This window comes from Leuresthes tenuis, unplaced genomic scaffold (genome assembly GCF_036924035.1).
Source record: "Leuresthes tenuis unplaced genomic scaffold, fLeuTen1.0.hap1 SCAF_14, whole genome shotgun sequence".
In the NCBI taxonomy this organism is placed as follows: domain Eukaryota; kingdom Metazoa; phylum Chordata; class Actinopteri; order Atheriniformes; family Atherinopsidae; genus Leuresthes; species Leuresthes tenuis.
In genome coordinates this window covers 27,557,180-27,584,762 of record NW_027325368.1, presented here as the reverse complement: position 1 = coordinate 27,584,762, position 27,583 = coordinate 27,557,180, and the positions used below count along the sequence as shown (strand labels likewise).

At 40.0% G+C, this 27,583-nt stretch overlaps 1 protein-coding gene across 1 annotated transcript; it reads right to left on the bottom strand.

Moving 5' to 3' along the window:
• Nucleotides 1–843: 843 nt before the first annotated feature.
• Nucleotides 844–21,172, bottom strand: LOC140268235 (disks large-associated protein 1-like). The gene is made up of 7 exons (XM_072363001.1): nt 21,096–21,172; nt 20,623–20,668; nt 19,732–20,013; nt 15,791–15,923; nt 12,416–12,507; nt 9,684–9,836; nt 844–6,844 (listed from the first exon to the last, which is right to left on the bottom strand). The coding sequence occupies exons 1-7, from the start codon at nt 21,170–21,172 to the stop codon at nt 6,620–6,622; spliced, it is 1,008 nt and encodes a 335-aa protein (XP_072219102.1). The 3' UTR covers nt 844–6,619.
• Between the last annotated feature and the right edge of the window lie 6,411 nt (nt 21,173–27,583).

Below are 27,583 nucleotides of genomic sequence, written 5' to 3'. Positions count from 1 at the left end.
GCATCTTCATCAGCTTTTGGAATATCAGAGCGTCAATTAAAGTAGAAACATTGCCAGAAGTCAAATTGGGCTCGACTGAACATTTCTATTAGTGCACAACTTTAAGAGTGGATCAGTTAAATCCACATTGGAATCAGGCAGAACCCAAGAGAGCACACAGGGGGAATATCGACTCATGAAGATTTGGGTGCAGCATTGTTGTTGTCATATTTACTGCTACTACTGTCTGGAGAGGTGTGTATACATTTAATTCTAGGGCCATTTCTTTTTTTAGCCACCAGCCCAGCATGGTTTGATTGCCTGATTAGAAACTGACATTTAGTGAATACTTTGTTGACCCCAAAATGGGTCAGTACTAGTTACAATGTCATGTATTCTCTGTTGCCTGACATCAGGGAGTGAGCATCAATATGACATCAGCTTCCGAAACGTCATGTGTGAACCTAAACAAACCATTCAGTGAGAGCAACTACTATTGGCAAGTGAGAGTCAAGCCTTTAGCTGCCATGGAAAATAGAAAAGTTTAGTGAAAGTGAAGAGATTTAGATGTGGGAACATTCTTTGTGTATACCCTGCACCACATATTATACTCTGTGTGTGTACTGTTTATCTCTGTGACATTATCAAATAAAACCAAGCTGCAGACTTTGTTCCTCCTTCAGCTTCCCTCCACAACCCCACTGGTTTTGTTGCATTATCTGAAAAAACAGGCATTTAACCTCTGCAAGACTTAGATCTACTTGTCTTGTTGATGTTTCAGAAAATATCTACTCTACAATGGACACCATCATATATTCTGCAATTTGTATAGATATTAGTCACAGAAGAGGAGTTCATAGTAGATTTTATTATGGGTTCATCAATAGTAAGGGACATTTAATCATCTCTATACAATACAATCTAAGATCAGGGGAGCATGACAGATCACCTCAACAGAATCTCATAGTTAAAAAAAAAGATTAATAAATAAGAGCATGAATAGACCAAATACAAGTTTTCAAATTAGATATAGATTTATATGTGCTAATATTGTGTCTGCATGCGTCATGAAACACCCTCATCATTTTCTGTACAAACACAAGAAATCGGTCGCAGATACAGGTTAATATACAGAATGACTATATGTGGCTACAAGATCATAATGAGGAAAGGCCCAATATAGAAAACAAGGTACTCAGGAAGCACTTCATAGACACCTCATACATACAATGCATCTTCCAAATGGTAAATTATACAAACTTCATACCACGCAGTCATACAAACACACACGCACATGCACACATGTATGCATGTACACACACAGTTTCAGTTGTGGATCACCACGTCTGGGAGATCCTGAGTTTATAGATTACAATTCCCATCTCTTCCTGAGGAAATAAAGAGCCACACAGACCCAAAGAGTTTTACTTCAGGACTGGTTGGAGTAACAGGGATGTTAGGGCTGCAAATATTTAAAAGAAAGCATCATCAAGTGTAACTGAAAGTCCATTTCATGTCTGAGAACACATCGTACATGATCGATGTAAATCTAAGGCAAATGTAAGTCTGAGTAAATTAATTACTTTTTTACATTTGCTTAATGATGATGATGACAAAAATGTTCTTTTAGTCTCATACTTCAGGAAATTGAAGCTTTTTTGCAGAGATCTGCACTATGCCCTTTATTTACCAACGACCACAGAAAAGAGAGAGAAAATAGTTTGTTAGGTCTGTTCTGCATAAACATGACCTAAAACATCATCAGTGTTAGTATCAAATTCAACCTTTCCATACTGTTCTGGTCAAATTTGCCTAATTTATACACATACTGTAAGGAAAGACAGAAAAATGTTTTTTGGGGGGGAATCTTGAGACTGTTAAATTGCACATATAACATCTGTGTGTTTTTGTTTTTTGATGGGACAAGGGGGCTTTAAAACTGACCCATCTGCCTACAGTGCCTTCATCATATGAAGAGAACTGAACCCTACCTGAAAGGAAAGCAAGATACATTTTTCCCCCTTAATTCTGGAGAAGCATGGGATGGCCTTGGTGAGTCTTTTTATGCTAAAGGAAACCATCCCTGTTCCTCTTCTCCACACTTGGTCCTGATCTGCTGAACCTGACCCTGATCGTGGCCCTGATCTGCTGAACCTGGTCCTGATCTGCTGAACCTGACCCTGATCATGGCCCTGATCTGCTGAACCTGGTCCTGATCTGCTGAAACTGGTCCTGATCTGCTGAACCTGACCCTGATTGTGGCCCTGATCTGCTGAACCTGGTCCTGATCTGCTGAACCTGGTCTTGATCTGCTGAAACTGGTCCTGATCTGCTGAGCCTGACCCTGATCCTGGTCCTGATCTACTGAACCTGGTCCTGATCTGCTGAACCTGGCCCTGATCTTCTTAACCTGGCCCTGATTGTGGCCCTGATCTGCAGCACCCGTAAATTATACAAACAAGGGGACGGAAGACAGGGTGGAGTTTCTAAGAAATATGAGTGAATCTCCTCTGTGATTTCAGCATATATTCTGACTGGATTATAATACTGATGTTTTATCTCATATCTATACAGAAATTGATGAAATATTGAGTGACAGGTTTTCTCACACAGTTCACAGCGTTGGACGTAGTTTCCCCAGTCTCTTGGTTCCACTCCTGTGCATGTGTACTTTTTTTTTTTTTTAACTAAAAACACTCAACTTATAAATAATGCATCTGACATTTCAATGTTGCACAGAGATGTAGTCACCCCTGCTATAAACTTTCTTTTGGTTTTGCTTTAATAATGGCAGCCCTGATCTTCAAAGGTTTTCTACCTAGTTTTTGCACTTCTGATGTTTGATACCATGGCTTGAAAGTTTGGTCTCCCTCTGGGAGCTATTTTGTATTTCCAACTAAGAGACCAGTGGCTTCATTCTAATAAGATCATAATCTCTGAGAAGTCATTAGGATTTTCATTTGTTAAGCCTCCAGAGTCTACGATAATACAGTACATTATGACTCTTTATGACAACTTCCTGTTCCTCTTTCTCACATTTTACTCCACTTTATACTCCCCTCCTAACTCACTGGAAATACCTTGCAATAAAAAATAAATACATTTCAGTAAATGATTACAAAACATACTCATTCACCAGCTATGGCCCTTTCCTCTTGATAAGAGGGGTATTTCACATTAAATATGGCTCACTGTCATTGTTACTCTCATAATCATTTAAAAGCAGAGGTAATAAGATGCTGTACACACAGACACACACTTACTCTTTACAAAATAAAAAAATAACTACAGATTACTTTAATCATCATCATCATCTTAATCACCAATTTGTATAGAAATTCTTCTTTATTATGCCAGATTGTTGCTCTTGAGAAAATGACGGCAGTCCTTTAGGGGGTCGTCATAAGTTTAGACATCAGTTGGAGTTCTATAAATATGAAGTGCTTCTAAAGGAATTATCTTGACCCTAAATTATTTTTCCTCCTTCTTGTTTAATCCTGTCAGACCTAAGGCTTTGTTTAAACTGCCTTCTAAAACCTGAGAGTTTTGTGGAAACTTCAAACTTTTTATTTGTCAGCCTGTAAAAAACTCTAGAAACACCTCCCAGATTTGTGATACAGTTCTGACTTTGTCCTCACATTTATCAATACTTTTCCAAATTATAATCATTTATGTGGCTGGAAAATGTTCATCCCTCTAGGGTTGAACGGTAAGATGACTTAAACCCACTCTGGTCCACAGCATGGCAGCCTGATGGAGTTCTTATGTCTTCTAATGGCACTTCATTTGTCTGATCAGAAAGTCCAAGAACATGTAGTAATACCAGGCAGCAGCTTCACATCACTCCTCACCGCTGATCTTGTTCTGTGACAACACTGTGAGGGATGCTACACTGCACATGTCCCATAATGCAACTTAAAAAGATTTTAAGACCTTTTAAAGTGGCAGTAGCAGAAATGACAACACAACATTTAGTTGCTCATGGATTGCCAACTACCTGCAGTACCACTTTCATCATCTGCCTCATTTATGTTTGCTACACTGCTTTACTGAATGCACCATTTCAAGCCTCAAAAGTCCATTTTATTATTATCTCTGACGCTGCAATTACCAGAGTTCATTGGCAGTGGATTAGGCTTTTTTTTTCTTCTTTCACTAAGGTCACAATAAAACTCATTTATGGAGAGGATGAACTAACTTCTGTAGGTGGAGCTGCTCCTCTAGGTTCTTTTACATAGCTTAAGGGGGACAGAACAACAGTAATAAACAGGAGTGTGTGTTCATACAAGAATCTCACCAATCCCTCTTTTAGAGAATAACCTAGAATAGTACAAAGGAACCAGTAATGACATTCTACTAAGTCGTACACACAGATACTGTCTCAAATTGCAGGATTTCTAAGTAAATGAAAGTGAGGTCACATTTCAGGAGGATACTTTCCACTGAATTCAGTTCAGCTGAGGGTTAGGGTATAACCCTGCTCTCTCATGAACAGTGGGGGTATATTATCAAAATACTGATTAGCCCATCATATTACTTCTTTTACCGTCCTCACTGCTGATACTGCAGAGTCAAAACTGAGTTTTCTTCTGAGCTCAGCAGCTTGTGTTTGTGCAGCCGCTGTCAATGATTAGAACTTCAGTCAAAGTTTCAGGAAACCTCAAATAAGAAATGTTAACTGGACATCGTTTGATGTGACCAGGCCCTCAGTCAGTGGAGTATAGTAACACAGTTGACATACCTTTCCAGACATCATCATTTTCCCCTTAATGTCTCTCTATAAAATGTCAAAATTATTAAAAAATGCAGAGTTGAATGAAAGTGGGGTCAATGTGTGGAACTGAAACCTCTGAAAGTGAACATTTTGCTCAGGAACCCGTCGATCACTCTCCTGATCCCTTGAGCTACAGCTTGACAAGCTATGTACTACTCATAATTTCAATATTCAAAGCACTTTTCAATGTTAGTTGAGGAGACACAAAGGAAAATGCAGCTTCCAAACTTTTCTGTCTTTAAACGGTCAGAGAAATATGTTTTAGTGCCAGTTTCAAATGAGATTTCTTCAACCCATTCAAATCTTGGAAAGGCACGTCCTATCAAATGAAGAAAAAAATATCACTATACTATTTTCACTGTGGGACAACTTAAAAGACACCATTGAATTAGCACTACATGGCATTATGATTCCAGTTCATCCCATCAGTTAAAGGGGCCAGTATGACACACTTAGCACTTCCATAAAAGTCACCACAAAATATTGCTTCAGTCTAAAGATACCTTGTTGAATACAAGTCAGCTTGAAACCCAAAATGACGAAGAAGGACCAGTCAAACTAAAGATACAGGAAACTGTGCACAGGTGGTGATACAAAAACCCGAACCAGTTCATTTTCCAAAATGACCTGACATTAGTTCTTATATTCCCCTTTACATAGCGGCATGACAGTATTAGCACTGTGTTACTCACTTGATGGCTTTCTGAGTTAAACAAGGAAGCTTAAAATAAGATTAAATTCATTTACAATTAATTGACTATTTTTGTAGTTTTGGACATCAAAAGCTGAAATCCTAAAGTGAAATGGGGCAAGAGCTAGCTGTCACACAGTTCAGTAAGAAATGCCCATTTCTGAATGTGTTGTAGAAAACCTGATGATGGCTCCTGTCCCGCAGTGGTTTTATGACGACACAAAACAGCTGTTCAACTTGTAAGTAAAAATGAACACCAGAAAAAGAACGATGCCCAGAACTATAAAAAATACAACAAGGTTTGCAAAGCAACAGAAATCCTGTTTAAAACATTTCACTGATTTCTATGTGGTTTCACCCAAGAGCACGAAAATCCATGACGTTGCTCAGTTCCACAAAGAAGTGCAGAGGCGGACAGGAAGCTTGAAGATAAACTGTCCAGAGGGAAGAGACAGACCCTGTTTTTATTTTACACCAGCCTGTGTTGTTTAAATGGCCAGAGGACCTGAAGGAATTACCTGTGTGAACTATGTGCAAGTGTTAACCAGGGTTTTCACATCACGTGTGTGTGTGTGTGTGTGTGTGTGTGTGCGCACTATATGTAAGATTGTCCATCACCTCTGTATGAATGTTCATATCACATTAAAAGAGCAAAAGTCAAAGTAAAACCTGTAAGATTTGAACAAACCAGTTAGTCTGTTCATCCTAAAGACTGATTTATGCCTGAAAGACTGCAGCTTTTCAGACTGCTGTCAACTGCTCAATGCTTTAAGGTGAAGAGAAAAGCAAGTCTCTTCGCCTTACAGCCTCTGTTAGACTCCTGAATTTGGTTTTTCACATGAAAGCTTCAGAATTGGTGTTGAATGTGACACACACACACACACACACACACCGTCACCAGTCAGTGATGCTGTGTGAGAAGAACCATACCTGACAAACTTTTACCCTGTAATGGTATCCAATTATCCAAGATAGGAAAGACCCATGGAACTCCAGATAAGCTTTATTTTAATCTGCCCAAAGGGAAAACTAATGAGGAAGAACTAAAGAAAATGTTGGACTAATAGAACATTTCCGTACAGCTCTGTACCTTGGTGTGGACAACCATACATGTTTGTGTTTTGTGTGTAGTTGTGCTGATCATGTCAACCCTGCGTATGTCCCTGTTAGTGTCCTCATAACCTTGTCTGAGCCTCAGGGATGTAGATCTCAATGCTGTCAGCGCTCTCTGTCGCTGAGTTTTGGCGTACGGACGCCGCTCTCTTGGCAGCCATCAGCCGTTTCCTGGCCTCCTGCCGCTGCTTCTCGGAGCTCTCCAGTGAGCGGTCTCTGGCCAGAGGTGGGTGGTGTTGGGGGCCCTTGTGTGGTTTTTTTGGCACTGGAGGTGGCAGCCTCCTCTCCTGGTAAGAGAGAATGGGAGTGGGGGAGTGGGGAGAGATATGTATTTGTGTATATAAGCGTGGCTGTGATGCCTAAATTTAAAGCAGCTTTTGGTTTAATGTGAGCTTGCACATGTTAAATGTTAATATTTTTGTTAAGACATAAAAATGAGAAAGACTTTGGATTTTTTTAAAATAATATAGCTTACTTGCTGGATTGATTTATGGACTTGTAAACAGAACCTTCTCCATATTTTTTTTTATTTACAGTCAAATGTGTAGCAACTTGTCTTGTGTGAGCATGAGTTGGGCATTTCAGTCCTTTCAGTGGATCATCCTGCCCCTACTTCATTTCATTATCCATGAGCTGTTTCTGATAGTGAATGAGGAACTACAGCAATCGGGTGGTGTCCTCTTCTACTTAGGAATATTTTTGTTATTTTCTATTGAACTCTTATTAAAACTATCTGTGTCTTTTCATGTTGCAATTTGTGTTCCAATGAGCGACCTTTTTCTTCAGTGAAGCACATAGCTTTGTAAGATAATAGCCTGAGATGGACTGGGAGGGTCCATCAACAGCTCAACCCACAGAATGTTGACTAAAGCGTGTCCACAGTCCAAAGTATAGAAAAACAAGAATAGTCCAAACAATGAAATGAAATGCAGAAAGTCAGTGTGAGAAATTGTCTCTTCTTGCTATTGTAAAAAAAACAAAATTGCAATATAATAACTGTATAAAACAGTAAGTCACCTCGTGCACGCTCAGCATAGACGTTGACTTGAAGAGAAATTTTGGTGCAATCTGTTGGTTTCTGAGTTCACCCAACTGCTCTTTGTGTTTAACTGATGAAGCATTTAACTGACTTCATAATTATATCTTCCTTGAATTGCTAAGTAAACAGAGCACTCATTAAAAAGATATAGATTTAACAGTAATAAAGACCACACACTCTTCTGTTCATCTGTCTTGCCATTTGCAGCAAGCACACAAAAAACATAAAGCCACACATGATGAGATGGCTGCAGGCAGCAGAAGAGAGAAGGAGCAGAAGGAAGCATGGATGGGTGGATGGAAAGATAGACATGATGGATCCATGGAGGCCCAGACGGGTCAAGGCCCCGTGGTGCTGTTTGCAAGCGCCTTCACTGTCAACACAAAAAAACAACAAGAAGGAAAAATGACAAGAATGAGAGCAAATGAGGAAGCCAACAGAGTCGATAGTCACAACGATGCAATCAGAACAAATAGAGCTGAAAGAGAGCAACAACATTTCCAGATACACTTACAGATGTACTGAGTGAGGAGTATCGGTGTAATACTGCAATGTTACAAACAAGTGTGTTCAGTAGTAAAGCCTGGATAGAGTGCCTTCTTACACTCCCACCTTCTGCACCATGAATTCATGACCACACTCCCATTTAAAGGTAGCATGAATAAACTGTGGAGAGATTTTACCATCCAAGGTGCTGCCACAGCTTTGACTCTGGGCATCATCACCTGCACATCAAAAAAAAAATAAATGGAAAGCTTATGTCCAGAAAACTCTGATTAGGGTCTGAAGGGACTGAAAATATGACTTGTGGTAACAACAACTGGACCAATGACTGTTCTCTGTGAGAGGACCAGTTCTATATCACTATTTCAGAATCCTCTTGGTCTCCAGGGGAATTCCCCCACTCAGTGAAATTAGTGGACCTTATAGGTCATTGTGAGAAAGGTTAGCCTCACTGTATGACAGACTAAAATCTACACATAAAGCTATGTTGGAATGCATAACAACTGCCTAATCATCATCATCAACAACAACAACAAGGAGAAACAAATAAGTGAAGTTTTTGGATGGAAAGCCAGCAGAACTTCCAGTCCTGCTTTTGGTTGCACACAGACAGACTGCTGTTGCTTTCAAATGCTCTAAGTAAAACCCCAAAGTTATGACCCATGGTGTCATGGGTGATTCAAACGTGATTCACATTTTAGGTGAATACGACATAAAACGATTAATTTGCTGATGGTGTTTCGGAGGTCTCTGACAGCTTCTCTCTCTGATCCACACTGAAAATGCTAAGATGGGACTCTCACTACCATGTGATTCCTTTTGAATTGGCTTTCCTGCTGTATAGATCTGGTCCTGGATCAGACATGCTGAGATATCGTAAGATTAACATCAGTGGGTGCATAATAAACTGGGAGTCGCACAGGGACAGATGTGTACTACGGGATATGCGAAATTGTCACAATGACTTTTCTTGATTTCATTCCAGTGACTTTCTGTTATATGACTTTCTAAAGTTGTGTTGACATCATTTTCTTTAAAGACGCTCATTTGCTCACTTTAGTTTTTTTAGTTAAAAAAAGTCAGATATTCTCTATCAACTATTTATTGCATTCAATTAAATTCAATTCAGTTTTATTTATATAGCACCAGATTACAACAACTGTCATCTCAAGGCACTTAAATAATATAGTCCAAGTCAAGCCAATTGGAATTCAATTCATTGTAATCATTAACAGCATTAACTGAAATAAATTAATTTTCGCTCAATCATGACAGTGCACTCTTACTTAAAAGTTGTAAGGTGGAATCTAGAATCCATTTCTTTATGCAAAGCAATAATAACATACACACTCAATATTAAATTACTTTGTTAAAGCATTGAGTTTGCCACAGTTTGTGTGAATTGTTCGAAAATAAATCACATTCCCCTTAAAAGTTCTTTGTTGTCAAACTTGACTTTCAGTTACATTCAAAACAGCCAATACATAAAAGATTGGGCAAATTCTTAAACCAGACATCCAGACAGCAACGTTCCTGGTCCACCACTATGCTTGATAGAATGCTGGGAATTTACATGCATGTACCTTTCTGTCAGGAGGATCCAGGGGTCTCCAGCTGTTGGCCCTCAGCTGGTGAAGTTCATCAAACTTGAGACTTATATTTTCTATTGACAACTGAAGCATATCCCAAAAACCAGCCAGGTCCGAGGCCACGGGACGAGGGTGGGTGTTAGGGTTCTATTCCAGCACAAGAGGGAGAAAGAATAGTTACTTAGTCATTTTCAAATTTGTCTGTAGAGATAACCTCAAAATGTGATGCCTAATATCCGGACAAAAAGAGAGATATGGATACATTATATTACTGGTGTCACATGTTGAACTGAGTTTTTAAATCAGATTTTCTTCAGCCCCATGCCATGGAAGCTGGTCTCCTTTTTTTTAAGTATGCTTTGATAATAGCTTTTAATGTGCCCATATTATTTTTAGTTACAGGTTTGAGATATTATTTGGGGGTCAACTGGGATCATTTCACATGTTAAATGTTCAGAAGATACATTTTTCACATTCTGTGCATTTCTTCAGCCTCTTTTCATCTCCTATCTGTAACACTTGTCAGTCTGCAGCAATCAGTTTGGTACTGGTCAAAATCATTCATCAGTGCTAATAAGAATATATTAATGAACAGTAATATTCATGCTAATGTTATTCTTTTTAGTTTTGAACCCTAAAACAAATATGCTTCTGTAGGTAGAGTGAAAAGGAACTGGTTTAGGAAAATAAAAATTATTTTCTAACCTTCACTGACTTGAAATGATATACAGTACACCAGTTCTATCAATAATTTGACAAGAGGCATTGTGGGAGGGTCTTGACTTTGCCAAGGACAGAAACCACTGTTGGATGACCTTAAAGCCTTCAGGCAGCACTGCATGATAAACTGTCATGAAACTATGTTCAATATAACCACGTGAACTCAGGATTACCTTGGAAAACCACTTTCACTCAAAATATTCCTGAAATGAATGTCAAATTGAACTGAAATTGAAAAGTACCGTGGTGAAGATGCTACTCTGCAACACGATCTCAACTGTATCCAAGAGTTCAGAGAAGACAATAGGCAAAGCAATAAAACATAAAAAACAACAACTGACAGACTAGATTAAGCAGAGGGGAGAAAACAGTGACTGTAGTCCAGGTAACATCAAGGCTATTAATTAAGCAGCTAGTACAGAAAAGCTAACCTGAAGGCCTGGATGATGCATGCAAGAGGGTCACAGATTAAGATCTTCATTAACTAATAAAAAAGCTTACTAACATTTGAGCAATTTGTTGAAGTATTTGCTCATCCTTCTCCTTCGCAAGATACTTAGAATTAAGCAGGCCCACTGTGGACTGGCATTGAAGCCCAACAGCACACAGTCAAAGTCCTGATACATCATGGTCAAGTTTGTGAGTCAAAAAGGAAGAATTTTACAGCAATTTCTGCTTCTATTTCTTTCATGACTTCCCCCCTCAAAATGCAGTGAATTCGCTGAAGCTAAGAAAATGCTGAAAGAAAAATAAATAGTTTCTGACACTAATCTGCAAAAAATGCAAGATACAAATGATCAGGTTATAAAGTTCTACAAGAATAATGCAGAGAAAACAAGACACATTGCCCCCTATTGGTCCAAAGTTAGGTCCCCCACTGCCCCAGAGCATGAGGACATTCAGCTCCTGTAGAGAAATTAGCCTCATCATGGTCACCAATATGTATTACACAATTAACCAATGTATGCAAAAAATGAAAACTATGAGTATGTGCAGTCATGTTGTCATCCACACACAAATACCAATCAGGTTGAACACTGGCAAAACAACTTCACAAATGTGAACACTGCTCCCAACAGAGCACTTCGCTCCCAAACTGCAGGTTTCCTTGTGGTTCCCAGAGTTTCTAAAAGTAGAATGGGAGGTAGAGCCTTCAGTTATCAGGCCCCTCTCTTGTGGAATAAGCTGCCAGTAAATGTCCAGGAAGCAGACACCCTTTTCCACTTTTAAGATTAGGCTTAAAACTTTCCTTTTTGATAAAGCTTATAGTTCGGGATGGCTCAGGCGACCCTGAAACATCCCATAGTTAAGCTTCTACAGGCTTAGACTGCTGGGGGAGCTCCCATGATGCACCTCTCCTCCCTCTGCTCTCTTTACTTTCCATGTACAGGCTGAGGGAGATTTTTCCTTCCACAATCGCCTCGTGCACTTTCAGGAAGGGAGATTGGATAGGATCAGGCAACATTTGAGCAATTGTAAACTTATCTAATACTCCTCACTGATCCACAAAAGCATGCTGTGTTTCAGTGCTGATTTAAAGCTTTGCCATCTGGGCTTTCATCAACCCACAATTACAGCAGAAAGGCCTACATTTGCATATCTAGGTTTTAGAATTGTTGATCCTGACAGGAATACAATGGTGGACTGTACAAAAATGCGAATAGGCTGTTTAAATAAACTGCTGCTCTATGGCAGGCTTAGTGTTCTGCGAAGAAAACAGCCAGTCAAAGCGGACAGGACATCGCAGTGGTCCATTCTCTGAAAAGGCTTGTGTATTGCTTTCTGTTACACAGTGTATGTCATGACTACAAGTTTCAGTCCAGTTTACTGCTCTGAAATTAAAAACACACCTCTATTTAACATACGTCTTCATCTTTTTTTCACATCATTAGCATTATAATTAGTTGACATTGGCGACTGAGCTTGATAACAGAGATACATATAAATGTACTTTTTAAAATTTTTATTGGTCATTACTGTGTGCATGCTCTCAATTCTTCACTCACCAAATTCTCCTCACACAGCTTTCTGAACTGCTGGAACTTCTGGGACATCAGGAGCTGTGCACTTTCGATAGCGCTCCTCATCTTGCCAAGGACTCAGAGCACAGACAGAGTATAACAAGGATTATTTTACAATATGTCCATCTGTTCTTCAGGAAATGTACAAGTTTTTTAATCTTTATGCACATTATGCAAACATAAAACACGGTGTATTTGGTTTTTCTTCCAGCTTATCAACAATATCATAATGCAGCAATTAAGTTATTTGACTGTGCTACAATTTTTTTAAGTCCTCAAAGACACTAAGCAGATGTTAGGTGGTTTAGGTCTTTAGCTCTTTTGAATCTCTGATTCTCAGTTTTTCCCAAAGTGGAAATCACAAAAATCTCGTGTTTGTTGTTGTGTATCGTCCACCTGGCCCTTATTCTGAGTTTCTGTCTGAATTCTCAGAGTTTTTATCCCAGTTAGTGCTGAGTACAGATAAAGTCATTGTAGTGGGTGACTTTAATATTCATGTAGATGTTGAAAATGACAGCCTAAATATTAACTTTAATTCTATATCAGACTCTATTGGATTTTCTCAAAGTGTTCACAGACCTACTCACTGCCTTAATCATACCCTTGACCTTGTGCTGACTTATGGCATTGAGAGTGAACAGTTAACAGTGTTCCCTCATAACTCTGTCTTGTCTGACCATCTTTTAATAACTTTTGAATTTACATTACTTGACTACACGGTTTCTGAGAAGAATTCTACATATAGAAGGTGTCTGTCAGAGAATGCTGTAACCAGATTTAAAGAGTTGATTTCATCATCCTTTTCTTCACTGCCATGTGCAGATATGACAGAGGACGGCTACCTAAATTTTACTCCAGTAGAACTTGACTCTCTTGTTGACAGCACTATAGCTTCAATGCGTACAACACTGGACAATGTTGCCCCTCTGAAAAGGAATGTAATCAGTCAGAAGAGGTTGGCTCCTTGGTATAATTCACAGCTGCTTTAAAGCAGACTGCAAGAAAGCTGGAGAGACTCTATTGGATTTTCTCAAAGTGTTCACAGACCTACTCACTGCCTTAATCATACCCTTGACCTTGTGCTGACTTATGGCATTGGGAGTGAAGACCCCTCATAAAGCTAGAACTGCTTATTATTCATTATTGATAGAAGAGAATAACAATAATCCCAGGTTTCTTTTCAGCACTGTAGCCAGGCTGACAAAGAGTCTGAGCTCTGTTGAGCCATGTATTCCTTTAACTCTCAGCAGTGAATAATCACTGCTGAGAGTGAGATTCATGAGATTCTTTATCAATAAAATTGTTTCTATCAGAGAGAAGATTAATGGAATCCTTCCCACTATTATCACTGATGTATCATCAAGTATAGCAGCTTTAGAAGTATCTTTAGAACCTGATTTGTATTTAGACAGCTTCTGCCCAGTTGATCTCTCTGAGCAAACAACAGCAATAGTCTCTTCTAAACCATCAACTTGTATGTTAGACCCAATCCCAACCAGACTGTTCAAGGAGGTTTTCCCCTTAATTGACACTTCCATATTGGATTTGATCAATCAGTCTTTGTTGACAGGATATGTACCTCAGACTTTTAAGGTTGCTGTAATTAAACCTTTACTTAAAAACCTACTCTTGATTCAGACGTGTTGGCTAATTATCGAACTTTAGCCAACCTCCCTTTTTTGTCTAAAGTTCTTGAAAAAATAGTTGCAGCTCAACTTTGTGATCATTTACATAGAAATAATCTGTTTGAAGAGTTTCAGTCAGGATTCATAGTGCATCATAGCACAGAACCAGCACTGGTGAAAGTTACCAATGATCTCCTCTTAGCCTCTGATAGCGGACTTGTTTCTGTGCTTGTCCTGTTGGATCTCAGTGCTGCATTTGATACGATCGATCACAGCATTCAGTTACAGAGACTCAAACATGTTATTGGGATTAAAGGAACTGCATTAGGCTGGTTTAAGTCATATTTATCTGATAGATTCCAGTTTGTTCTTGTAAATGAAGAATCTTCCTCACACATTGGAGTAAGTCATGGAGTTCCTCAGGGTTCTGTGCTTGGACCGATTCTTTTTACTTTATACATGCTTCCATTAGGTAACATTATTAGACAGCATGGCATAAATTTCCATTGTTATGCTGATGATACTCAGCTGTATCTATCTATGAAACAAGATGAAATCAGACTACAAGCCTGTTTTAAAGACATAAAGACCTGGATGACTCAGAACTGTCTGCTTTTAAATTCAGACCAAACTGAAGTTGTTCTCTTTGGACCTGAGCGCTTCAGGGAGAAATTGTGTAGTTATATAGTTACTCTAGATGGTATTTCCTTGGCTTGTAGTTCTACAGTGAGGAACCTTGGAGTTATTTTTGACCAGAATTGATCATTTGATGCACATACAAAACTGGTTTCTAGGACTGACTTCTTTCACCTTCGTAATATTGCTAAAATCAAGAACATCCTGTCTCAGGGTGATGAAGAGAAACTAGTCCATGCATTTGTTACTTCAGGATTGAATTACTGTAATTCTTTATTATTGTTGTGAGGAGCAGTGATGACTGGCATTAGGGGAGTGACTTTGGGACGCCAGCGATCACTGTCGAGCCTCCAGGAGGTGTTGTGGGCCCAACCAGATGAAACACTGATGAAAGGAGGTGCCCAGAGTTAGAGGTGCGGGGGAGCCAGGGGGGTCTCAGCCCCCTTAATGAGACATGAGCTCCCCTGAAAATAATGATTTGTGAATTATTATTCTTTATTTGGGGGGGGGGGGTGTCTCTAAAATATTGGCAAAATGCTGTTTTTTCCCATGCATTTCCTTTTTGTTTTGTTTTTTGTTCTTTTTGTCATAATCGTGGATCATGTGTAAAATTAGGCTATTTTTAATGTATGATTTGTGCATGAGGGTGATTATTATTATCATTATTACTATATCAATTATTAATGATGCCGGCCTGCATGCAATTCTTGTCCTCACCATTGAAGCGTGGGGACTCAAAAATGCTCAATTTCGGTGCTAAGTAATAAATTCATTATGTCTAAAAGAAGACACACATTTCACATTTTGGATTTACTAAGAAATCCTTTGATAAGAATTGAAGTGAAGTTTTGGTGCAATCTGTTGGTTTCTTTAGCTTGTGTACTTTTTTAAAATTGTCTCTGTATGTATGAATTGGATTAATTTGGAATGAATTAATTGGATTTGAATGTATTACAATGAATTGGATTGCAGTTGGCTTGAATTGGACTTTGTCTTTGAAGCGTCTTGAGATTTTCTGTGTTGTAATTTGGGACTATCTAAATAAAACTGAATTGAATTGAATTAGGCATATCATGAGACGCAACACAAAAAGACCTACTGTCTTCAGGCAGGTCGTTCTCCTGCTGGTCCAGCTCCATTTGTCGACACCAGCCCTCCATACGGTCAGTCTCAGCCTGCAGCAGCTTCAGGAACCAGCATCCATCTCTCTGCACCACTGATCGCTGCACCACCTGCCATCACAACATTTAAACTTTCACAAACTGTAGAGACTCATGAAATCCACACATTTACTATAATGTTACAAAATCACGGAGGAAAATCGTATATAACTTCTGAGTCTGCATTCTATTATTTCTGGATTATTATATTTTAATTTATAATATGAAATTCATGGAAGGACTGATAAATTAAGTATCGTAAAAGATTTTTTAAAAGGGAAATATTGAACATTTCTAATTATCTAAAGCTCTTGAACGGAAATAGACTGCATGTGGAAAGTAGATGTGCGCACACTCCAGTTGGGGGTATGTGTGGGCAAACACCTTCCACACTAGCATTACAGTGAGCTCTGGACAGAAAGAAAAAGAGCAGTTATGTTTATTATGTTTGTCTGGACACCATGATAAAAGTCCGAAAGTAGAATCAATCAGGAGTTCAATCGTCCCTACTGCCATACTCCTGACCATCCACCTCAGAACACCTTAAGCACATTTACACGCATGTTCTGATCTGGAATTTTAGTCGTAAATCAAAGTTTCTTCCTATCCAGCTGATGTAATTGTCGCCATTTTTTAAATTTGTTTTTAAAATTAAAGTAATGGAATCAATTGGTCTTTCTTTCCTGCCAATTTTTTATAACTCTCCTCTGACTGGTTGAATTCCTTTGCTACTTCAAACTCTCACGTGTGCAATTACTTTTGAGGAAACCAGATCTTGATCATAATATCCTTCAAAATTACTGGCAAGTGTCAGGACTCGTTGACACATTTTGTTTTGAATCATGTTTTGTCTCGTCATTTCCTGTTTTATTTTGAAATACTACCCTTCCTCTTGTCTCACGTCTCTGATTGTCCTCCCTGATTCCAAAGTGTTTCCACCTGTTCCCCATTGCTCCTCATGTGTTCAACTAGACTGCGTCTCTCTTTGTCCCATGCCAGTGTATTGCAACAGCCTTTTTGAGCGTTCCTCACTCTAGCTTTACCAAGTACCATAACCTTGAATTCCTCGTTCATGCCTTGATGCGTTCCCTCCTACAGAGTGTTTTTTTTGTTGTAAGTTTTGATCATAGTCATAGTCTAGTTTTCGAAGTACGTTTCATAGTCAGTTTGTTTTCCTCCGTTTAGGAGTGATATTTGGTTTTTTGATAAATTTCAAAGCACCTTTGTTAGTGGAGCGTTTTCCGTTCGATTAGAATTAAGTTTCATAGTGCCTCCATTAGAAAGAATGTTTTTGTTTCGTGTAATATTTTCATAGCGCCTCCGTTAAAGAAGAGCCTCATAGTGCTGTGTCAGATTTTCATAGTGCCTTTGTTAAAGAAGAGCCTCATAGTGCCGTGTCAGATTTTCGAAGAGCCTCATAGTGCTGTGTCAGATTTTCATAGTGCCTCCGTTAGTGGAGTGATTTTGAGTTTATAATTGTATTCGTGCCTCCGATTATCAGGAGAGCGTCATTTGTTTTTGTTCCGCCTCTTCAGAAGAGAGCTTAGATTTACTTTATAATTTTCTAGCTCTTTTGGTTTTCCTCCTGGAGTGGAGTGAGTTTTGTTTGATAAGTTTTATAGTCGCACTCACCTCAGTATAATTATAGAGGTAAGTGTGGTAGGTTTTTCACAGTCTCTTGCTTTCCTGTGTCTTGGAGAACTTAAAGTGGTTTAGAATAATAAACTGACATATTGTGAAGATCCTGCATCTGTGTTCTGTGTCCTGCCGGTCTCTGACAGCAAGTTCCTAAATAAGCTTTTATCTTAAACTCTTAAAGAGTTTAGAAAAATATGCATCTTTACAGTTCTTGTAGCAGCTGAAACAAACAACGTCTGTGAAAAATTTTAGTCTTGATCCAGAAAGTCTCGCTGCAATGAAACATCCCTTCTGAGGGTGATCAATGACTTGTTAATAGCTGCAGATGAGGGGATGTACTGACTTCTGGTTCTTCTGGAACCCAGTACTGCTTTTGATACTGTGGACAATAGCATTCTGTTAGATAGACTGGGACACTGGATGGCATTATCAGAATCTGTCATAGCATGGTTGTCCTCTTATCTGTCAGACAGAAGATTTTATGTTTCTGTAAATAATTACAGTTCCTCAATCATTCCAGTTAAATATGGTGTACCTCTGTGGTCAGTTCAAGTTTAATTTTTCTAGTTGTTTTCCCTTGGTCATATTAGACAAAGACATGGCTTTTCATTCCGTTTTCATACGATGCTGATGAGCTTTATCTTCCTGTTAGCTCCTCAAACCCTGGTTAACAAACTTCAACATCAAACACTGGATGTCACAAAACATATTGCAGTTCTATCCAGATAAAACAGAGAATGTCATGCAGATTAAACAAATGCCACCATCTGCTGGTTCCTTGGTGGAGCATATTCATAAGATTTTTAAGAAATCTTGGTGTGAGGTTTGACATCCCTATAAGTTTCCAGCACCATGTCACTAAAATTTTCCAGACATGATTTACCAGTTTGCAAATATTTTAGAAATACAATCAATTTTACTTTTAAACATACTGTAATGACTTGCGGGGAACTTCTCAGACAAGACGTTGTCGAACTGCTCTTTTATTTTACAGAACTCAATCCCGTTTACAACACAGTACTGTTGGACCATAACCCACATGCGATCATCAGCACTGCTTCTCAACCAAACGCAGGAGAGCGCCCAAACCTGCACCCAGACTGGCTCACGCCCACTCTGTCCCACCAACCACCAGCCCACACCTGAGTGACATGACCTGTGGTCTAATGATTGACAGGAAGAGGGGGAAACAGCCAACTGTGTGCTCTTAACCTTATTCTGGGTTGTTACAATACAAATATGGTACTACATGTGCCTCACAGCAAGAGGGTCCTGGGGTTCAAATCCCAGCAGGTTCTTTCTGTGTGGAGTCTGCATGTTCTCCCCGTGTATGCATGGGTTCTCTCTGGGAATCTGGCTTCCTCCCACCGTCCAAAAACATGCATGTTAGGTTAATTGGTGACTCTAAATTATCCGTAGGAGTGAGTGTGAGCGTGCATTGTTGTGTGTCTCATTTGTCTCTGTGTGGCCCTGTGATGGACTGGCGACCTGCCATTATTTATCCATCTAAATAATAAATATTTAAACAGCTGCCAGACTTCAAACAAGAAATGAACACAGAAATGAAGTGATTACCTTCATTTGTAAGTCGCTTTGGATAAAAGCATCTGCTAAATACATAAACATAAACATAAACATAAATATGACCATATAACACCTGTCTTAACCTCCATGCTCTGGCTTCCTGAATGTTTTCAGACTGATTTTAAGATGTTACCTTTGACGTTTAAGGTTCTTAATGGTTTCTCTCCTAGCTATATATCTGACCTCCTTGTCTTATACACAAGCTCTCTGAGATCTTCTAGCAGAAGATTCCTATTTGTATCTCAAGCAGAAATTAAAACCAGAGGTGACAGAACCTTTACTGTGAGGGCACCCGAGTTGTGGAATGAGCTGCCTGAGGAAATTAGTTCATCATATTCTGAGATCTCTTTTAAAATACTCCTCAGAACATACTTGATTTTGGATGATCTTATTGTCTTGTCGTTTATTTCATTCATCCCATTCAATTATTTATCCTTATTTCATTATTTTTATATATTCTTTGTTTTTTATGCTTTGTTTTATTTCCGTATATTCGTCATTGTTGTATTTGGATGGTTTCTTGACTTAAAGTTTTGAAAAGTGCTACAAGTGTTACAATGTTCAGTGCGCTAAAATGTCATATGCTGAGAAAAGGTACCAAATAAATAAACTGAACTAAAGTGAAGGAAGTTGTGTTACTAACTGAACACCCACATACCTCCAGAATACTAGAGCTGTTGTAGCTGGTGTCAAGTCGGTCATCAGTTACACTGTCTATCCATGGGTCTGGTGGAGGGAGGATCGAGGGGTCAAAGCCTACATCCTCATAGTCATCAGAGGCACAGGCATGATAGTGGTTCCCTGAGCCCTGAATGCTAACAGTAGAGGTGGCAGCATCACGTGAATATTGTCGAGAGATGGCACCAGGTGACAAAACTTCCATGTGAGGGTTTGTAGAGTCCAGAGGGGTGTCAAGTAGGTCTGGCAAGTCGAGATCTGCCTGGATGGAATAATCAAGAGCAATCACTAAATAAATTAATGAATGGCTGTGTGAACGGTACACATTTGCAAAGGGTCAGTACTTCCATAGTGCCTTTTAACCTAAGCCAGAAACTAAAATGACTTTAAAGGGCATCTGTCATTTACCCTTGTCTTTGGCATACAATCTCAGGTAACGTAGGCTGAGTGTCTTACCTGAGGAAAGTTCATAACTTAACAAAGTTCATCTGATTCATGGGCAACTCGCTCCACTTTCCATAGCCCCCAAACCGCAGCATAGGCTGCACAACCCTCAAAACTATTAGCAATTGAAGGAATTTTTTTTATTGAACATGTGACTAATTGTACTTTCTCTTTAAAAAAAAAAAAAAAAACTCATGACAATCACGGGATATCATTTCTTTCAAGTCAAATCAAAGTGCAGAGAGAGAGAGATTGAAAAGGGGCTCTCAAATGACAAACAGTTTGTCACAAATTATCTTCAATTCCCCACAAAAAAATAAGGCAGTGAAAAAACAAACAAAGATCAATCTGAGATCATCTGTAACAGAAAAATAGTGGGTTGTGATTTCAGTCACTCAATGACAAAACCAAACTTGTTGAACCTTACCTGCACAGCTGCTGTCACACTGTTGGAGCGCTGGAACCGTCGATATCTGACCATCAGAAAGAAACAAACAGTCAATATTAGACACCAAATGTTTATCATCAGTGTTTCTATACAACTTTTTTGTTGTTTTTTTTAGATTAAACATCCAAGGACTTTGCATTCCACATATTAAATTTGATGATTTTTCTCTTACAGCTACAAATATCAGCATTACATTTAGCAGGTTTAATTACCATACATCCAGCAAATGCATTAGGTTCTGCAGTCACTAGGGGTCTGCATGACAAGGTCATACTTGGCTATTGAGTTTAGGGCAGTGTGGTTCCTAACAGTAAAAGACAGAAAACATTTTTGTTTTGGGATGCTGCACCAGTACTGAAAATTGGACGAATGCTGAACAAATTAGTTCAAAACAGATCAACACCCATCTCCTCAACAGTCAGCTCTCTGTCGCTCCTCATTCCTCCACCCACATATCGTCTCTAACCAGACTGGTCTGCAGTATTCGACACTTGAGAGGAAGAGACTTAAGCCCAGCAAGCTCTGTCATGGGTTTATCCCATAGCCTAGTGCTGGTGGTGGGGAAAAGGAGAATGTTAGCAAAGCTATCATCACTCCTGAACAATATCTGAAACCTCAGGAATGACATTGTAAAGGCAATAGAAAGCTTGTTTTGTGACAGGCTCCAATATCTCAACGATGTGAAAGAATCTAATGACAGTTTCTTTCCTCCCTGTGGGCAGTCAAAATGTGTAACCATAACTGCTCCCTACAGACCATTCACCAATACCAAAAAGATTCTTTCGACCATTCACCTCACACTGTAAATTAAATATTTTTTGTAAATTTTGCATGTTTACCTTTTATAATTGCCTTATTTTTGTAACATATTCTGTTTTATGGATTTTCTTCTGTATTTGTTCCCTCTACTGCTGCAACGCTGCACATTTCACCACTTAATGACCAATAAACAATTGTTTTATCCTACAACTAAAGTAGATTTCTTTCTGCAAGTGTAGGCGTTAACCCCTGTTTAGTGGATTTAAACACAGCCATCATTTTTAATTAAGCATGATACAACTATCATAAATATGGTTTTTGTTGGATTTTTCATTTCTCCCCTCAAGTTTGTTCAAGAAAATACATTTATTTGGTAGACTGCTGGATTAAATCAGTGACAGGTTAAACAACTTCATTTTGAAAGTCTACTCCTGTCTGAACTATGAAAAAAGGAGAAATTATATTCTTGTATTGTTTTTATTGAAAAACCTATTCACCAAAAAATACAAATGAAAATTAGAAATAAGATCAAATAACAGGCAAATGTGTTAGGCATTTCAACTTTACAGATGAGCAGAGGTCTGTGGAGAATAATGTGATGAGAAACCAAAGGTGGACGCAGAAGCAGACAGGAGCTTGACAAGATTTATTTTGAGCCAGAAAACTACAAACCTGACAGACCAGAATGCAAGAAAGGATATGATCACAAAAACCAACGTGAACTATGGCAAAAGTAACAGCAGCAATGTGACAAATGCTGGGAGAAACCAGGGAGCTTAAATACTGTGGGGGAACTGATTAGTGAGTGATTGCAGCTGAGGATAATGGACAGGTGTGGCAGTGACGTCAATGACCAGACAAGAGGGAAAAGAGGAAAACTATGGATGAAAAATATGAAACAAGAAACAAAACAGAATTGTGACATGACAAGAGTAACGGATCCAAAGTAGTATAAGCAAAGCCAAAATAATGAGAGTAACTATAAGTAAACAACTAAAAACTCTACTAATACAAACTGAAGTAACCTGATAACAAACCAATGACTCAAGAACACAAACTAAGTAAAAACCAAATGCCAACCAAGAACAAGAACAGAGAGCAACCAAGCAGTAATCTATGAACAAAAAGACCAATCAAAACTAAAAAAATGCAAACAGAAGAAATTACAACCTATGACTAAATATCAGACAAGAAAACTACTTAGAAACAAATCACAGAGAAACCAAGACATGAAAAACAAAAACCTAGCATCCAAAAACCTTAACAGAAGCCCCAGACTGAAGACACTTTTTTAGAGGGTGTGAAGTCTTTGACAATACTTTTCATTCAAAGATGCTTCCTTGAACTATGAGCTAAGGTATAATGAGCAGAGCCAAAGTAAAACCTTTCAAATAACTTTCCCCCGTATAAAAAATAAATGAATGAATAATGAAGTTCTTTAAAAGAGTGCTTAGAATTTAGAGGTTAGAGTAGCCTGACATGTTCTCATGTTTACAGAAATTGAATTTACGCTTCCTATATACTCTTATTGTATGTGAAAAAGAATGTCCACGCTTTTAAAGTAACACGAAAGAATTTGGCTAATTTTTTGTTCTTTGGCTCCCCATACAGTTGTGGGATGTAACACCACTGTCATAAAAATAAAAAATAAATCTGGATGTGAACCCTACAAATGTATAGTCATACACATGAAGCGATACCATCGATCACAGCTTTCTAGTCCAGAGACTTGAACATGTTATTGGGATTAAAGGAACTGCATTTGGCTGGTTTAAGTCATATTTATCTGATAGATTCCAGTTTGTTCTTGTAAATAAAGAATTTTCGTCACACACCAGAGTCATGCAGTTCCTCAGGGTTCTGTGCTTGGACCAATTCTTTTTACTTTGTACATGCTTCCATTAGGTAACATTATTAGACAGCATGGCATAAATTTTCCATTGCTATGCTGATGCTACTCAGCTGTACTTATCTATGAAACCAGATGAAACCAATAGGTTGGTCAGACTACAAGCCTGTCTTAAAGACATAAAGACCTGGATGACTCAGAACTGTCTGCTTTTAAATTCAGACCAAACTGAAGTATTTCTCTTTGGACCTGAGCGCTTCAGGGAGAAATTGTCTAGTAATATAGTTACTCTAGATGGTATTTCCTTGGCTTGTAGTTCTACAGTGAGGAACCTTGGAGTTATTTTTGACCAGAATTTATCATTTGACGCACATATAAAACTGGTTTCTAGGACTGCCTTCTTTCACCTTCGTAATATTGCTAAAATCAGGAACATCCTGTCTCAGGGTTATGCAGAGAAACTAGTTCATGCATTTGTTACTTCAAGATTGAACTACTATAATTCCTTATCATTGGGCTGTCCCACATATTCTCTGAAAAGCCTCCAGCTGATCCAAAATGCTGCAGCCAGAGTTCTGATGAGAACTAACAGGAGAGATCATGTTTCTCCAGTTTTAGCTTCTCTTCATTGGCTCCCTGTTAAATTCAGAATAGAATTTAAGATTCTTCACCTCACACATAAAGCTCTTAATGACCGAGCTCCATCATATCTTAAAGATCTCATTGTAAGATATTTCCCCAAGAGAGCACTTCATTCCCAAACTGCAGGTTTACTTGTTGTTCCCAGAGTTTCTAAAAGTAGAATGGGAGGCAGAGCCTTCAGTTATCAGGCCCCTCTCTTGTGGAATAAGCGGCCAGTAAATGTCCGGGAAGCAGACAACCTTTCCACTTTTAAGATTAGGCTTAAAACTTTCCTTTTTGATAAAGCTTATAGTTAGGGATGGCTCAGGTAATCCTGAAACATCCCATAGTAAAACTGCTATAGGCTTAGACTGCTGGGGGACCTCATCCGTCACATCTTTCCTCACTTTGCTCTCTTTTTCCCCCTGTTTATTTTCTCAAATGATTTTATGTACATGTGACATTATTGTGGTTATTAACTTGTGTTTCCCTGTTCCAACAGGTATCCTTTGAATGGCGTTATGGTGTTTTTCCCCCCTCTTTTCCCTCTTTTCTGTCTTCTCAAACCCTAGCTGGTCGAGGCAGATGGCCACCCTTCCTGGTTCTGGTTCTGCCAGAGGTTTCTTCCTGTTAAAAGGGAGTCGTTCCTTTCCACAGTTGCCACAGGCTCAGGACGGGAGATTAGACTGAAGACAAGTTTCGGTGCAATCTGTTGGTTTCCTTAGCTAGGATATTATTTTTTGAATTGGCTCTATATGAATTAATTGGATTATGATTACAATTAATTGAATTCCAATTGGCTTGAATTGGACTATATTACTCAAGTGCCTTGAGATGACAATTGTTATAATCTGGCGCTATATAAATAAAATTGAATTGAACTGAATAAAGCCCAGGATGCGGCTATCCCGCACGCAAACCCGCAAGTGACCCCTGTTTGTATACGCCAAAGCTAAAGCCTCCACCACCCAGTGGGCGAGGCTCTGCTTTGTGATCGGCTGTCCCTTTCGGGGTTCAGCCCAGGAGACAAAGAGCTGATCACTCTTCCTGATACTCTGTGTCCTGTCCATATAAGAGCGCACAGCTAGAACCGGACTCACCAGGAGAGGCGGTGAACGCTGTGAGCTCAGTTGGGGAACATGAACCCACCACTTTGGGTACCGGGTTGGGCTTCAGAACCATAGGTGTATTCCCCAGGGCGAACTGAGCGCACACAGGGCTCACAGAGAGTGCATGCATATCACTCACTCACTTTGCAGAGTCGAGAGTCAGTAACAACACTGTCTGAAGGGAAAGATGTTTGAGACTCGCTCCCAGCAGTGGCTCAAATGGGGGCCCTTTAAGCCCCTCTAGAACCACCGCTAAATCCCACAGAGGTATCAGTGGTCTGGAGACAGGGAGAAACCTGCACGCACCCCTCATAAACTGGCACACCAAAGGGTGTTGGCCCGATGTTTTGTCTCCAAATCCTACATGGCAAACTGCTATAGCTGCCAGATAAACCTTAACAGTGGAAAAGGCTTTTCCTTTGTCAATCAGGCCCTGTAAAAATTACAGCATCGCTGTCACAGAACACTGGAAGGGGATGTGGCTCCGTTCAAGACGCCACCGCTCAAACGCTCCCCATTTAGAGTTGTACAGAGATCTCGTGGAGGGAGCCCTGGCATTTTGGATAATGTTAACCACACTCTGAGGGAGCCTAGCAATGGTAAAATTGAGCCACTCACGGGCCAGGCCACAGTTGCAGTCACTCCGGGTGCGGGTGGAACGGTGTTTTTCGGGGGAGACAAACTTTAGAGGCTTCGTTGTCCTTCTTCTTCGTCTCACATGTCTGCTACATCGTGGCCAATGCAGAGCCGATAATGCCCTCCGGGAAAATTGGTATATCAAGTATGTCATCCCACTCCCTGTTGATCAAGGTAGCGAGGCTGAGCCATCTCGCTCGCTCCTGTACAACGAGGGTCACCATCGTCTTGCCCGTGGCCTGGACTGAGACGCGATAGATGCGGAGCGACAAATTAGTGATGACCACTATTTCCTCTCGCCCCAAACAGCTCTGCCTGGTAGGCAGTGAGGATCGAGAGGGCGCTGAGAGCTCTTGCTGACAGGGCAGCTGCCTTGTACTCCCTCTCGGTCAGAGCAGACTGGAACTGCTCGGGCTTGGTTGGCAGCGTTAGATGTCCATCGCCTCGCAGTCGAGGGATGCTGCACCGGGGATCCTGTTGCTATACAGGCAGTTACTGTAACTTTTTGACAGCTTATCCAGAAACTCAGGGAAGACAGGAAGAAGCGTTTTTACCGGACTACGGACCGGGGGAGCCACTTGCCTTTGTAGCGGGACCGGGTGGGCTCCGCTACAGCAACCGACCAGGGGACCTCCAGCTTCTCCGCTGCACACATGTCGAGCAGGTCCATATGGAGGCAGGGAGTCGGAGAGCTTACCCCGCCTTCCTCCCTGGTGGTAGACTTGGGTAGCTTCGACTTTTCAGCTGAGGCTGGGGCCATAAAGGTGTCGTCTTCCTCCTTGTCCTCTGATATGAGGAACGAGGTGTCATCGTCATCCTTTGTGAAGCCGATTTCCAGCACATCGTCCTTTGGAAACGGGGGGGCTCGGAGCTGCTCGCACTGGGCGGCCCAGTTGTAGCCAGTCTCCAGATCTTCCCCAGCCATGTCCTGGTCTTCCTCCATGGCTGCGCCTTGGTCAGCAGTGGGGAGAAACGGCTCACAGTCTGCAAGGCTAACCTGGCAGGCTAGCCTGCATCTTAGGCTCTTGACTGTGAACACTTCGCAGTGTCCACAGGACCCGGGAATTTCAAGGGTTAACCTGGCGTGGTTAACCTCCAGGCAGGTACTGCACACCAGGTGAGCGTCCTTCCTTGAGATTTTATTCCCGCAGCCACAGAGAGCCGAGTCTCCTCTGGTGTGATGCTCTTCAGTGGTTGCCATCTCGCCGTCAAGCTGGAGTGCTAGCGGAGAAAAGGAAGTAGCTGGTGGGCTAGCTTAGCTCGACCGACTCGAGTGTCCGTGGAGGGGAGCCAAGAGGAATTCCGCCATGGAGGGGCAGAAAGAAATACTTACCAGTCCGGTCTGGTGTGAACGGACAAGGCAGAAGCCAGAGGACAACACTAGCGTCCGGTGGCGGAAACTAGCAAAGATCCCTCAGGTGAACAGTTAAGCTAGTGACAGGCTCTGACGTGATATAAGTTCTCAGGTGAGAAGAGGTTTTGAATTGAGGGAGTGTTATCTGCACACACTATATATAATGGGTGGGACTACTGGGTGCTGTGCGGATGAACACCTTCACTGGGCAACCAAAATTGGCAGTTTGAGATAAATGCTTCTATCAGGGCTGCAGGAGACTGCATCCCATAGCAAGACACAGTGAATATTATGAAGAACAACAATTATTTTGAAGTTATCACTGCTAAATATTATTTTTTTCTCATATGACCTCATAAGTGAAAGAGGGTTAATTTTCTATATCACATATGAATACAAAAAAAGTGGCTGAGATGTTAAAGATGTGGATTGGTCAGAGGAAAACTAAGTGGTGCAGACCTGTGATACAAGTGATAAAATCGATTCAATTTTCAATTTATTCAATTCAATTTTATTTATATAGCACCAGATTACAACAATTGTCATCTCAAGGCACTTAAGTAATATAGTCCAATTAATTCATATAGAGCCAATTCAAAAATGAATATCCTA

What these genes read in the sequence shown, in the direction of transcription:
- LOC140268235 (XM_072363001.1), bottom strand. Translation starts at nt 21,172, where the DNA reads ATGACAGAGCTTGCTGGGCTTAAGTCTCTTCCTCTCAAGTGTCGAATA. An exon ending in GTGTGACAGCAGCTGTGCAG is followed by an intron (nt 20,014 to 20,622) that starts GTAAGGTTCAAC and finishes TATTCCATCCAG; the next exon opens with GCAGATCTCGACTTGCCAGA. An exon ending in GAACGACCTGCCTGAAGACA is followed by an intron (nt 12,508 to 15,790) that starts GTAGGTCTTTTT and finishes CTGTGCTCTGAG; the next exon opens with TCCTTGGCAAGATGAGGAGC.